The sequence below is a fragment of the Corvus brachyrhynchos genome, unplaced genomic scaffold (assembly GCF_000691975.1).
Source record: "Corvus brachyrhynchos isolate BGI_N302 unplaced genomic scaffold, ASM69197v1 scaffold10, whole genome shotgun sequence".
Lineage (NCBI taxonomy): Eukaryota > Metazoa > Chordata > Aves > Passeriformes > Corvidae > Corvus > Corvus brachyrhynchos.
In genome coordinates, this window is record NW_008236180.1 from 2309148 (window position 1) to 2321899 (window position 12752).

Sequence of the window (12752 nt, forward strand, 5' to 3'; positions counted from 1 at the left end):
CTTGCGGGGGAGGGTGCCAGTGGCTGGAGTGCAACCCAAGAGCCCGATGAGCCTCGCTGCCTGAACTTCACCATCCTCAGCCCAGCTGATGCTGTCATTGGGCGATACAAACTCAAACTCCAGGTCCTGGCTGGGAACAAGGTCTCTTCCAAAGTCCTGGGCCAGTTTGTGCTACTCTTCAATCCCTGGTGTCCAGGTATGCTCTGATGTATCACATCCTTCAAATAACTCATTGTCTCAGCCTGGGTGTCACAGTGAAGTCTGTACTTGACAAACACAGATACAGAAAGCTGGTTTGTTGCTCAGCATCAAGGATCAAGTTTTTGTCCCTTCTTCAGTGCTGCAAGGCATCAAAGACCCAGACTCTTGCTTGTAGGATAAGAAATCAAAGGCAGTAAATAGTCCAAATATTCATCCTAGAATTTTTTTTCCTCTGGTTCTTGCATTCAGTTGTAAAACAAGTAACATGCACCAGGGAGACACATACTGAGCTTAGTGAAGGGACAGGAACACAGTCAGTTCCCCTGAAAGGAATTTCATGCCTATTTTACTCACTCTCTAAATGATTACAGATGTGTTGCAGGGAGTCCTAAGCCTGAATGCATGGGCAGTCTCACCTGTTCCCTAGAACTGCCCTCTGTTTAAGATTTTCAGTTACAGCAAAACAATTTCCCTCCAGCCATCATGTCTCGTTCTGCTTGTAGATGATGATGTCTACATGGCTGATGAAAAGGAGCGGCAGGAGTATGTTCTGAATGACAGTGGAATCATATTTCAGGGACTGGAGAAAGATATCCAACAAGAAGCTTGGAACTATGGACAGGTAAACAGCACCACCTCTTCCAGAACCTTCAGAATCAGAGCAGTGGGTAAATAGGCTCTGAGGGGAAAACCCCATTATGTCACAGTGTAAGAGCTCAATATTCCTCGCTCACTTCAGATTTTCTTGCAGATATGTATCTCACTTATCAATACATTACAGACAGCAGCATCAAGATCATCTTCCCTGTCTGGCATGTGCTAATACAGAAATTAAACAAACAAAGCATAATTTTAGTTTTCTGTTGCCTGTTACACAAACTGGTAAAACTGCACTTGTTTTTTTGGCCCTTGTAGAGAGCAAAGAAAGCCACTGGGTATTGCAAAGCCAATACATGTAAATATTTAAGCAATCTGTTCAGTAATGGGGCAGCAGACAGTAAAAGGATACCCCAAATGTACTCAACTGAAACAACTCATATTGGAATTTTTGAAAACCAGGTTGGTCCTCCAAGTGTAACTGCTGCAAACAGTCAGTCAGCCCATCTCCAGTCACATAGCCATCCTGCAACTCCCCAGGCCAGCCAGAACCTTTCCTGGCCACTTCATGGCCCCCAACTGCACCAGCATTTGCAGACAGCATTTCTATTGGTCCTCCTGATCCTGTGGCTGCTTTGACACTAATAAATGAAACAAGGCCAGAGTTCCTTTCAGAGGTCAAGGGCCGTCCTCACCTGGCCACATCTATCCAGCCAAGCACTGGGGCATTCTCTGGGCCCAAGCAGCATCTTGGTGACACTAATCCACAATAATTATTTTTGTGGGTTTCTTTCAGTTCAGATCACCTGATATGAGGTGGAGGCAGCCCACGAGAATAAAGCTTTTGTAACAGATGGGTACCTGAAGGGGCACGGCAGGATGTGGGAGGGTGTGACCCCTGGGGAGCCCGACCTGCACTGGTCTTGTCTGTGCCACCAGGCCATGTAATGCCCTCGTGAATGCCAGTGGCCACGGCCCCACACTGTGCTCACAGACATCTTTAAAATATTAAGGACACTTGGCAGCCTAATGGTTATATTTTCTCCTTGGCCCAATTTTCTTTAACAGTACAGAAAATGCCTCTATTCCCAGCATCTTCCATCATGCTAGGGGAAAGAAAATAGGTGGGGAGCTTGTCTTTGGGTTTACTTATGAAATTAGCCTCTGATATATTGCTTGTTTTGATTCCAGTTTGAAGAGGACATCCTTGACATCTCTCTGGCTATACTGGATCGGAGCCTGAACCACCGCGAGGACCCAGCTGTGGACGTCTCCAACCGGAACAGCCCTGTCTATGTCAGCAGGGTTATCAGTGCCATGGTAAAGTGATCCAGCACTTAGAGATGGAAATACACCTACCAACAAAACCCCAACGCACACTCACGCCTGAGTATGAATTCCTCAATGTTTTATAGGCGTGGCCAAGCAAAAAATAGCTACAAAATAGGTTAAATGGATATTTATTCTTCTTCCCAAGAGTTTGCTCACGACTGAAGGAATGTTTCCAAGAACTTCTGAGGGACATTGAAACTCAGATGTATTTTCCTAACAGATTTTCAGTCCATTAGATCTTTTCACTAATTTGGAAAGCCTTTGTCTATTCTGAAATCACTTGCTAAGTTTTTCAAACACCAAAAGAAGCACGAAATATTTTGGAAAACCAGTGCTGTTTCGGCTGCATTTAATGTCTGAATTTAGCATTCTTCACTCAAAGGATATTTGTTCAGTGAGGCTTTTATGCATTTCCTGCAACAAATAGTTACAGCTTCTCAGCACACACCCATCCTCACAAACACATAAAGGCACAACTAAGCAGCTGAAAAGTTTGCCATTTTATAAATAATACATGCCTCACCACATTCCTTAGCTGAGATTCCTCCTTTATAGCTGTGATACCTTCCAGTCTTTTAGACAGCACTCAATTTAGGCATTCTCAGATTCAACATAAAGTAAACAACTCTTCTCAGATGTACAAAATTACTGTAAGTACAAATACTTAAGAAAAAAAATTTTAAAAGAACTTACTGCTTTCTGTATCACCACACACGACACTTAAAACAGGGCTCTACAATGGATGTGCACAAATATATGCAACCACATCTAACAAGTTTGGGCAAGCTATAAGTACTATCTGCACATTTTCACAGAAAAAATGGGTTTCTCAAGGCTTCCATATAAATCACTTTAGAATGTGAAGCAGCACTGAATGCATAGTCCAACAATGTAATAACATACAAGGAATGAGATCAACAGATGAAACAGAGAAAATGTAAACAGGTGTCAGTCAGTACATTTGGGACCACTTGTACTGAAAACAAGGCAGTTTTGAATCATCAGATTCTACAGTCTGCTCTGGGTTTGATCCAGTTCTGGCCCTTGAGCAGGCAAAATTCTAAGATTCAAATACTCTGTCCCACCACCCAGTCAATGAGAACAGTCGTACCCGCAGGGTCACTTTGAACTATTTCCCTCTCTCTTTTCCTGTAAATGCTTTAATTCTCTCATGAGAAGGACTCTTCCAGGTTAACAGCAATGATGAAAAAGGAGTAGTGGAAGGGAAGTGGAGTGGGAAGTACCGCTCAGGAACAAACCCCCTGCGATGGAGCGGGAGCGTGACCATCCTTCGGAAGTGGTACCGGGCCAGGTACAGACCAGTCCGGTACGGCCAGTGCTGGGTCTTTGCAGGAGTCACATGCACAGGTACACAGGGAGGGATGGAAATGACACCACAGAGGCAGCTCACCACCAGTTCTACAGTCTGAACTTTGTGACAATACTGTTGAAGCTGTTTCAGCTTTGACAGGGAGAGTGAAGAACCTCTGCTCTCCATGTATGAAGGGTTAATCTCTCTCTTCAGTTTACAGGTTGTAATAATGCACACCAGCTTTGTGAGTAATCAAACAAAAACCAAAGGGGTTTCCCAGGCTGAGCTGGTGAAAAGAGGAAGGTCTCCTGTTTCAAAGCTAGGATACAAAGAAAACCAGCACTCTTTTAAGTCCGTCTCCTCACAGTGCCAGTCTTCTACTACTGTGTCTTATCTGCTGGTGACACAAAAGCAAGTCACAGTTCTGAGGACCCATAAAGGGAGCTGCAAGCCAGGAAAAACATTTCATCCTAGCAGTGTCCAGTCAGAGCTGCTCTGAGACACAAGAGTCTCTCTGAGGAAAATACACAGGAAAATTGAGAGGTCTACCTCAGCAAGAGGAAAAAGAAGCAAGTAACAGAGGAACAAACAGAGAGAAAATGGGAGAAAGAACAGGATGAAAAATCAAAGATTAAAATAAATATGTGAATCTAACTCTTATTAAAAAGCACATGACAGCTCAGAATGTCATGTGAGTGGAAGTGTCTTCTAAGGAATTTTGCACAATGACTGTGACTTACATCCTATCTGGAGGGAAATTTCTAAGGGTTTGTTTCACCACTGAAAACATACAGTAGACTGTTTGACCAAGAAAAACACCTTCTAAATGACTGTAAAATAGGTTTACAGAACTTTTATGGTATTCTATATTGCAGTACTGAGATGCTTGGGAATACCTACTCGTGTTATTACAAACTTCAACTCTGCCCACGACAAGAATCTAAACCTGAGTGTTGATAAGTACATTGACATGTCTGGAAACACTCTACACTTGAGTGAAGACAGTGTGTGGTAAATATACATATATTTTTAATATTTCTTCCATTATATTCCCCACTAATTAAAATATCTAGAATCATGCTCCTGAAAAACCACCCAACCTCACACTCCCAGTGATATAAAACTCCACACCAGACGTTTGGCTTTTTGTTCTGGAATGTCCAGGATTGAATTATTGACTCTGAAATGAAGTATTTTCCTTCTAATATTTCTTTTTCATAACATCCCAACATTTCTCAGAGGTATAACACAAAAAGCTGGAAAAAGGGGGAAAGAGGTATTAATGTAAGGAGTACACCAGCTGCTCTCTCCACAGAGGAGTTATAATTCACACAGTTAACATTATTTCTTGCATTGTATGAATCAGATATTCAGTATTCTACCTCCTTTACAGGAATTTCCATGTCTGGAATGAAAGCTGGTTTGTTAGAAGAGATCTCGGCTCTTTTTATGATGGATGGCAGGTTCTGGATGCAACGCCCCAGGAAAAAAGCAAAGGTAACTCTGCTGTAAATATAAAAAACCTGTAGATAATGTTACTCCTAAAGATTGCCAGGGAAATTTCAGGACAATTCTCTTTTATATATTCCCTGTAGATGTAGCATTAATTTGGGTGCACAAGAAAAGCAATACCCACATCAATCTCCAGTAGGGGGCTTTTCTGTCAGCCTCTGGATTGCTGACCAGCATAGCAATTCTTCCTTTTTGAATTTCAATTCTCTGCCTCCACAAAAGCCAGCACATCTTAAGTTCACTGATCTCACCCTTGCTTGTCTTAGGTGCTAACATCACACAGTCCCATTCCCCACCACTAGGTTTAACAAATTTAGTTCCCTGGTTCTTCTCAATGCACACACAGCACTGTTGATTCCCATCTCAAATCTGACTGTACTTCTGACTCGGCTCACATCCCTCACATCCTCTCCTCTCCTTTCACCTGACAGCTTTGCATGCAGCCTTGCAGCCTTTGGAGGGTGAGAACATTGCTCACAGCACACATCATCAGAAGCTTTAGCTCTCCCTAACAACCTCCTCTGCAGCCCCACCTTTTGATAGAAAGTGCATGTGGAATCTCTGGACGTGCTGTTACCATCTTACACAGACATGAAAACAGTGCACTTGACCCAAATGTCTTTGGCGTGGCTGCCTCTCCCTCCTGCTCTCAGCATGAGGATTTATGTTGTTTTACTTCTCCCAAATGTGTCTTTGCAGTGAGTGCCTCTCCCTCCTGCTGTCAGCATGAGGATTTATGTTGTTCAACTTCTCCCTGTCTAATACAGGCATCTATCAGTGTGGTCCTGCCTCCACCAGAGCCATTAAAGAAGGGGATGTGAACCTGGATTACGACAGCCCATTTGTGTTTGCAGCAGTGAATGCTGACTGTGTTACTTGGATTCGCTATAGCAAGAAAAGAAAAGAGAGAATTTATTCTAATACCAGGAAGATTGGAAAATTTATCAGCACCAAAGCAGTGGGCACCAACTCCCGTGTGGATGTCACTGCTAATTACAAATATCCAGAAGGTAAATTCCTTATTACAATAGTTTTGCCACTGATGATCAGGTGTGAAAAGAATTTAGGCCTCTGTTGGACTGAGCACTGACTCAATTTCTTTACTTCTTCTAGAGCCAAGTAATTGTGAATTTTCTTAGCGTTCCTTATGTGCTGATATTGATTCAATTGAAACAACAGCCATTCTGGAGAGCTGTTTGGGGAGAATTTCTGCAAAAGGTGTTATTCACCCTTCTCAGTTTCAGAGGAGATGGCAACTGCCCCAGCTGACACAGAACTGAGCTCTCCCAAGAATTACCTTTCTACTGCCCACAGCTTCTCAGAGGTGCCCATGAACAGCCACCTGGAGCTGATGGGCTGGTTTTACTTTCCAGCCTTCATGGCCACATACATTTATTTGCTTCTGTGCCAAAATTCACATTAAGGTTAGACCTCACTTTCTCCTCTTGAGTATCTTTGCACTTCTTGCTTCCCTAAATTGCTGAGATCAATCATGGCTCCACTGCACTATATCCAGTACATGCATGAGATCTCTGACCATGGTATCTTTCCAAGCAGGATCCTTGAAAGAAAGGCAGGTATACAAGAAAGCACTGAAGCTGCTTGGTGTGAGAAGACCTGGAAAAAGAACCAAAATTCCAAGACCCAGAAGAGGATTTTCAAGGGCACAGCCTGCACAAACCCCCAGTATCTCAGGGAAACTGCTCCTTGATGCATCTCCTGTAATTGGCCAAGACATCCTCCTTACCTTGACACTCAGAAACTTGATCTCAGATTTTCAGACCATAAAAGTTAAACTTAAGGCTTCAGCCATTCTCTACACCAGAAAACCCAAGGCAGAAATTTTGCAGTTGCATAGGTCTATTAAACTTGGATCTGAAGAAGGTAATTTTAATTTTATTACAACTTTTATTACTGAACAAGACATAGTTTTGGGTTGTGGTCAGATCACATGGAAATAAAGAATGGCTCAAGAAGTGTATGACCTGCAAACAGCTGGAGGTCAAGGCTATTCAGGGGAAAAGAAACACATATTTGCCCTGCCTTAGGCATTTGCTTTTGAGCACTGGCAAAAAGGAGACTGAGCAGGGTGACCTTTTGTCTGACCCAGCACAGCCATTACTGGTGCTACATTATGATCTATTTTGCTAAGAGAGAACAACTAAGAGACATACTCTGGAGATTAATGAGCTGCCAGCTGTCCATAAGCAAAGCACAAAGACTAAAGGGGGAAAGACAAGCCTATGACTTTCACAGAAGCACAACAGCAACCACCAACTGCAGGAAGAGCTGTGCCACCTGCAGAGAGTGGTCTCTGCCCTGCTTTTACAGGGACAGTGCTGAAAAATGAGACATAGCACAGATGAATAGAACTACCCTCTCAAGCTAATACGTAATGTGTTAGAACTCATTCCACAGTTCCAGTGGAAGAACCCTTTTCTCAGTATGCTGAGTTCCATTGCCTTCCTCACTGGCACAGAGACTCTGATTGTGCAAGGCACAGGCTGAACAGCTGCATCTGCAAGGGCATTTAAACCAACCCAACCTTCTCACTTCTGCCCTCTCTGCAAGAAAGGAGCAATAAATGCCCAGTTTCAGACAAATGAGAAAAACACCAGCAGGGACTGTCACATATATCCATCCTCAGATCTGTCCAGGTACCAAACTGTACCTCATCATTTAGTGTTTTATGTAAATACCATAAGCATCATTCCTGTCTGTTGGTGTCAGCACACACAAATGTGCAGCCCCAGGGTGATAGGAGCATTGCTCCTTAAAACACAGGTATCGTACAGATAGCTGGTACTCAGAAAAAAAGAAGAGAGGGAAATTTTGTTTTCATTTCCATTCCAGTGAAAGAGATTTCTTTCAAGATCCTCTATTCCCAGTATAAAAACTCTCTGATGGATGACAGGAAGATCCTAGTGACTGCTGTGTGCCAAATCAAACAGGGAGCCTCGCTTCTAGTTGAGAAGGATATTGTACTGCAGGATCCTTTCCTCACCATAAAGGTAAAAGCTAGTCCCCTCTGTGACCCTTGAGAGATGTGCTGAGAAGAAGCAACTAGAATCCCTACTCTGTCTATTCCTCATGGGAAGGAGCATGGGAAGTGAAATCATGTCTGAGGGTGATTGGATCTTGTTGCTGTAGTAATAGGCCAACGAAATGGACAACAACAAATGAAATGAAATGAACTACACTAAAGAAAAGCAAATCTTTCCACGCCATAGCTGTGCTGGGATATTCTTGCCAGTGCTTGTTAACGTGGCACTGATAAAGTTCTCAGTGTTACAACAGCTACAAGGTAAGTTTACCTAAGGAGGGACAGGCAGAATAATACAGACAGATAAAGACATCTCATCCATATTTAGACCTCCCCTTTTGTTAGAAAAGTCTGATCAATATCTTCCAGTTTATTTAGGAAGACTGATTTTACCAAAGACATCTTCACTGACCAGTTGATAATGCCTGAGGCTGTAAGTCTCTCTATTACCAATATTTAAAGAAAGTTCTTTAACTGTATCAGGATAAGTGTCACTTTTCACCTTCTGCAACACTTCCCAAGTGATTAATTAGAACTGAAGGCTTTTTTTTTTACTTTTGACTGACTTTTGACAAATGTTTACAATGAATAAAAAGCAGTTCTTAGTCTAGAGGAAAGATCCTGCACTCTGTTTGTCCAGGGACAGTCCTGGCTTTGCATGGCCCATCACATCCACATAAACGAGCTGAACTGGTTTTGGACAGCACATTTAAATGCTGTATTGCACATGGGATCAAATGCTATCTGCTTATCTTACTGTAAATAACATAGAGGGAATATGGTAATGTGCAGAGTTTTTCAGGGCCTCCAGACTAGATTAGCTGTCCCGAACCACTCTGTCAGTAGCATACAAGAAAAGCAAGGTCACACAGAGGAGTAAAAAGTGTGGATTTTTGCAGGTCTGGCAATTTCTGAATACCAAGTTCTAGTGGGACTTTGTAAAAAGCCTCTGTGCTGTGTTATGCAAAAAACAGAGTCAGTTTATGTAGGGCAGGCACCTGGGTTATATTACTCCAATTCGGTGATGAAGTTTTAAGAAGCATTTATGTTTCTGTTGATTGAAACTTCTCTATAAACATGGAGACAGTAATAGAGAAATGCAATTGGGCTGATGGATCTCTCAATTACATTAACGAATATCACATTATTTACAAAGATGTACCAGATATACCAGTTCCACACTATCTCAGCCAAAATAAGGTAATGAATATGTTTATTTGCTAATTTGCATGCTTTTCCCTGAGACACCACAATTCACCTCTGTCTCACAACCTCCCATGCTCTCCAATCCTAAACCTTTCATTTAGCCTAGTTAAAGCTAATTTAAGGTGCCTCCAGTAGTTAGCCATATATGCCAAGTTAGTACTTGTATTCTCATGCTGTTCTCACTCTGATGAGTATCATATACTGTGTTATACCTGAAACCACAAACTGACCTAGTTAAGAAAGGGACTAAATGGTAGATTCTACAGCAGTTTGCTGATTCTTAGCCACACTGGATGCCTCATTCAAGTCTGAACTCTGTTGCCCAAAAACATGTACGTGAACTAGTTCCTGGCTCCTCCCTGTCCAGGTGATCCTAAAAGGGTAAGTGGTTTGCAATGGGAATAAAAGGAGAAAAGCATTAGGAAGACATGAGACTAATGGTGTGGCTGAGCAGAATGTTTTCTCTCTGTAGGTCCTTGGTCCAGCTGTAGTACACAGGCCTGTCAATGTGGAGGTCACATTTACCAACCCTCTGTCTGACGTGGTGACAGACTGTGTGCTGAGAGCTGAAGGCAGTGGCCTGCTCAAAGAGCAACTCCGAATCCAGTACGTAAATGCTTCTGGCTGGTAACTCATCCACTCTGGTGGGAAATCTGGAGTACCATTGGGATTTTTTAAAAAAGATTCTGTCAACCTCATGACTTTCATTTGCACCAACCTTGGACCAAATGCCACAATGTCAGTACTCTCCATACAGAAAATGGAGTATTTTGCACCTCTTTTGCCAAGATTTGAGTTACAGAATGCTCAGGGAGTGATGGCATACAGTCTTAAATTTGGGTACTCAGAAGAATACATTGCAAGAATTTTTCAGCTGCTTTAACTTACAAATGCATTCTCTCTTTTAGTGTGGAAAGAATGGCCCCTATGGAGACCTCAACAGTGCAATTTGAAATCTTTCCAAACAGGAGGGGCACCAGGCAGCTTCAGGTGGACTTGGTTTGCACCCATTTTTCAGACATTAAGGGATTTGTGATGCTTGATGTGGCTCCTGCTCAGTGATATAACCTGTACAACAGTTCAGTTTTGCCTGTTTATGAGGCTGGAGCAGTGTTCATGCATTATTATGACTGCAAGCACAGAAATGCAGATTACTCAGCCAAAATAAAGTGACGTAATATGAACGGAAACTAATAAAAAGGTACTACACACTGCACTGTAAAGACAGTGTCACCTTTCTCATTCCCTAGCCTGTTTTATGGGCCTTCACACATACAATTACTAGTAGAAATCATTATATAATTTAACTTGAAGGAGAGGATCAAGTGTGATGGTTTTCAGCATTAGAGCCTGTAGCAATAATAGCAGCTGGATTTCCAAGGAACGTAATTTAAAATCACTGGTTTTATAAGCTTCATGGAATGTAATTTAATTATCACAGAATAATAAAATAGTTTGATTTAGAAGGAATCTTAGAGCTCATCTTGTTTCAGCTCCCTGCCATGGGCAGGGGCACCTTCCACCATCCCAGGTTGCTCCAAGCCCCATCCAACCTGACCTTGGACACTGCCAGGGTTGGGGCAGCCACAGCTTCTCTGGGCACCCTGTGCCAGGGCCTCACCACCCTCTCAGGGAAGAATTTCTTCCTAATATCCAATCTAAACCTACCCTCCTTCAGCTTAAGGCCAGTGCCCCTTGTCCAGTCTCCCTATACCCTTGTGAAAAGTCCCTCTCCAGCCTCCTTGTAAGTCCCTTTTAGGCACAGGAGGGGGCTATAAGGTGTCCCTGAAACCTTCTCTTCTCCAGGCTTATATCCACTAAATATGTTTTATTCAGTAATAGACAAAGTACTATCCAAGTAGCTGATATAATTAAATTCTAGAATTAAATGTATCAGTTAATCTTATTGCTAGAAGGAAATACAGCAATAAGATACGGCAGTGTTACAAGAGAACTCTCTTCTGATGACTGGAAAAATGAGAAGCTACAAAAAGTACAAAAGCAGAAAAAGAAGGACGTCAGAAAGACATATGAAAATTCACAATTAACAGTCACTCATCCTCATACCACAAAGCTGCTTAAAGTAGATCATCGTTCATGAGGGAGCCATTGTGCCACTCATATCTAAATCCCTAATTGTTCATTCACTCCTTGCAAAGTTAACAAGCCAATATAGCAAAGATCTGAATGCTCCTAAGAGACAATTTGACTTTTTCCTCCTGACACTCAGTACTGTCCAGCAATGCAGGACCAACTTCCCCCAGAAAGAATGTCCCATGCACACAAACTGACCCTGTGACACAGATTAAACTGAGGACTCATTTAAATATTTCTTTGATTTAAAGCCAACAAAATCTTCAAAACATGTAAAGTCCTATTTTATTACATCAATTACAGCATTTTGCCACCCACACATATACTTACAGTGGATGTGGAAGCTTGGTAAAACTAGTCAGCCCAGAGAGACTGGAATGAAGGTTGAAAAGGACACACACACATACACACAGGAATTCAGATTTCTCCAGGCAAAGGAGAGGGGAATAGGTAGCTTTGTACCTATCAATTAAGTCTTGCAGGATCTTGGAGAGTCAGGGTATACACTCCTTCATTAGCCTCAGAAAAGGCCTTGAGGTAGTGGTGGTATTTCAGAAAATCTCATTAAATCTTGCAAGAATGCAGACTGACATTACATTTGACACACAGTACAGCCAAAACACTGAAATTCCTTCAGTATTCCTTCTCAAATACAATCCAGGCAATTGTTTAAGACAGTGTTTGTCACACAAGCTTGGAATGACCTCATCCTAATTAACTATCTGTAAAGGAAGCCTGCAGTTCAAAGGGGAACCAGCGCTGTAGAGCCTGTGCCAAGTTCCAAGCTTTGCAACACTCGTTGGGTTTTCACAGCGTCAGCATTTTCATCTGCCCTCAGCAACCACACCCAGCTCAGTTTGAGTGTGAAAATGCAGATCTGGCCAGTGCCATGCAGGAGAAACACATTCTTCCTGCATGAGAAGTGAGACAACTGTCCAATTACACTAATGAGTGTTACAGAGAAAAACATGTAAGTGCCCGAGGAAGGATTTAAATTGCTTTTGTCAAACCTACAATCTTTACACAGCCCTTGGTCAGAAGTCAATGGGAGTTGGTGGAGTAAAATATGGCTAATTGTCAGTATTTTTCTTTATAAATATGCAGTTTAAATGTGAGCATGCCCAAGAGGCTGACCCAGCCAGCCCTCATTCCAGTCTGATCACTCCAAAAACAAATCCACTGAGCACTCTCTGATATGACATATTCATACCACGAATTGGTCTTGAAAGACCCTGAAATCAGCCTCCAGGGTGGTGAATTTTTCTTCCCCATCAATCAAGCTTTTTGATTCAGATTAAAAAAAAGAAAATCAACCAGAAATAGCCAAAGTTGGTTATTTCAAGTGACTTTGTTCTGCCACCAAAGCCTCACTGCTTTACCTCTTGGTTTGTCACTCTCCTGTACTGAATATGGAAGGCACTGCTTGCTATAAAAGACAAAACCCAATGCACAGTA

The 12752-nt window shown here is 42.3% G+C and overlaps 1 protein-coding gene across 1 annotated transcript in view; it reads left to right on the top strand.

Annotated features, from left to right (window-relative positions):
• The window catches only part of LOC103617226 (protein-glutamine gamma-glutamyltransferase 6), a 14270-nt gene extending 3597 nt beyond the window's left edge, over nt 1–10673 (top strand). Inside the window, exons 4-14 of the mRNA XM_017733136.1 lie at nt 14–196; nt 705–823; nt 1990–2118; nt 3321–3498; nt 4318–4453; nt 4836–4939; nt 5722–5964; nt 6512–6838; nt 7808–7965; nt 9676–9809; nt 10112–10673. Of these exons, the coding sequence (XP_017588625.1) occupies nt 14–196; nt 705–823; nt 1990–2118; nt 3321–3498; nt 4318–4453; nt 4836–4939; nt 5722–5964; nt 6512–6838; nt 7808–7965; nt 9676–9809; nt 10112–10265 (1865 nt within the window). The 3' untranslated portion in view covers nt 10266–10673. The remainder of the gene's footprint in view (nt 1–13; nt 197–704; nt 824–1989; nt 2119–3320; nt 3499–4317; nt 4454–4835; nt 4940–5721; nt 5965–6511; nt 6839–7807; nt 7966–9675; nt 9810–10111) is intronic.
• The last annotated feature ends 2079 nt before the right edge of the window (nt 10674–12752 follow it).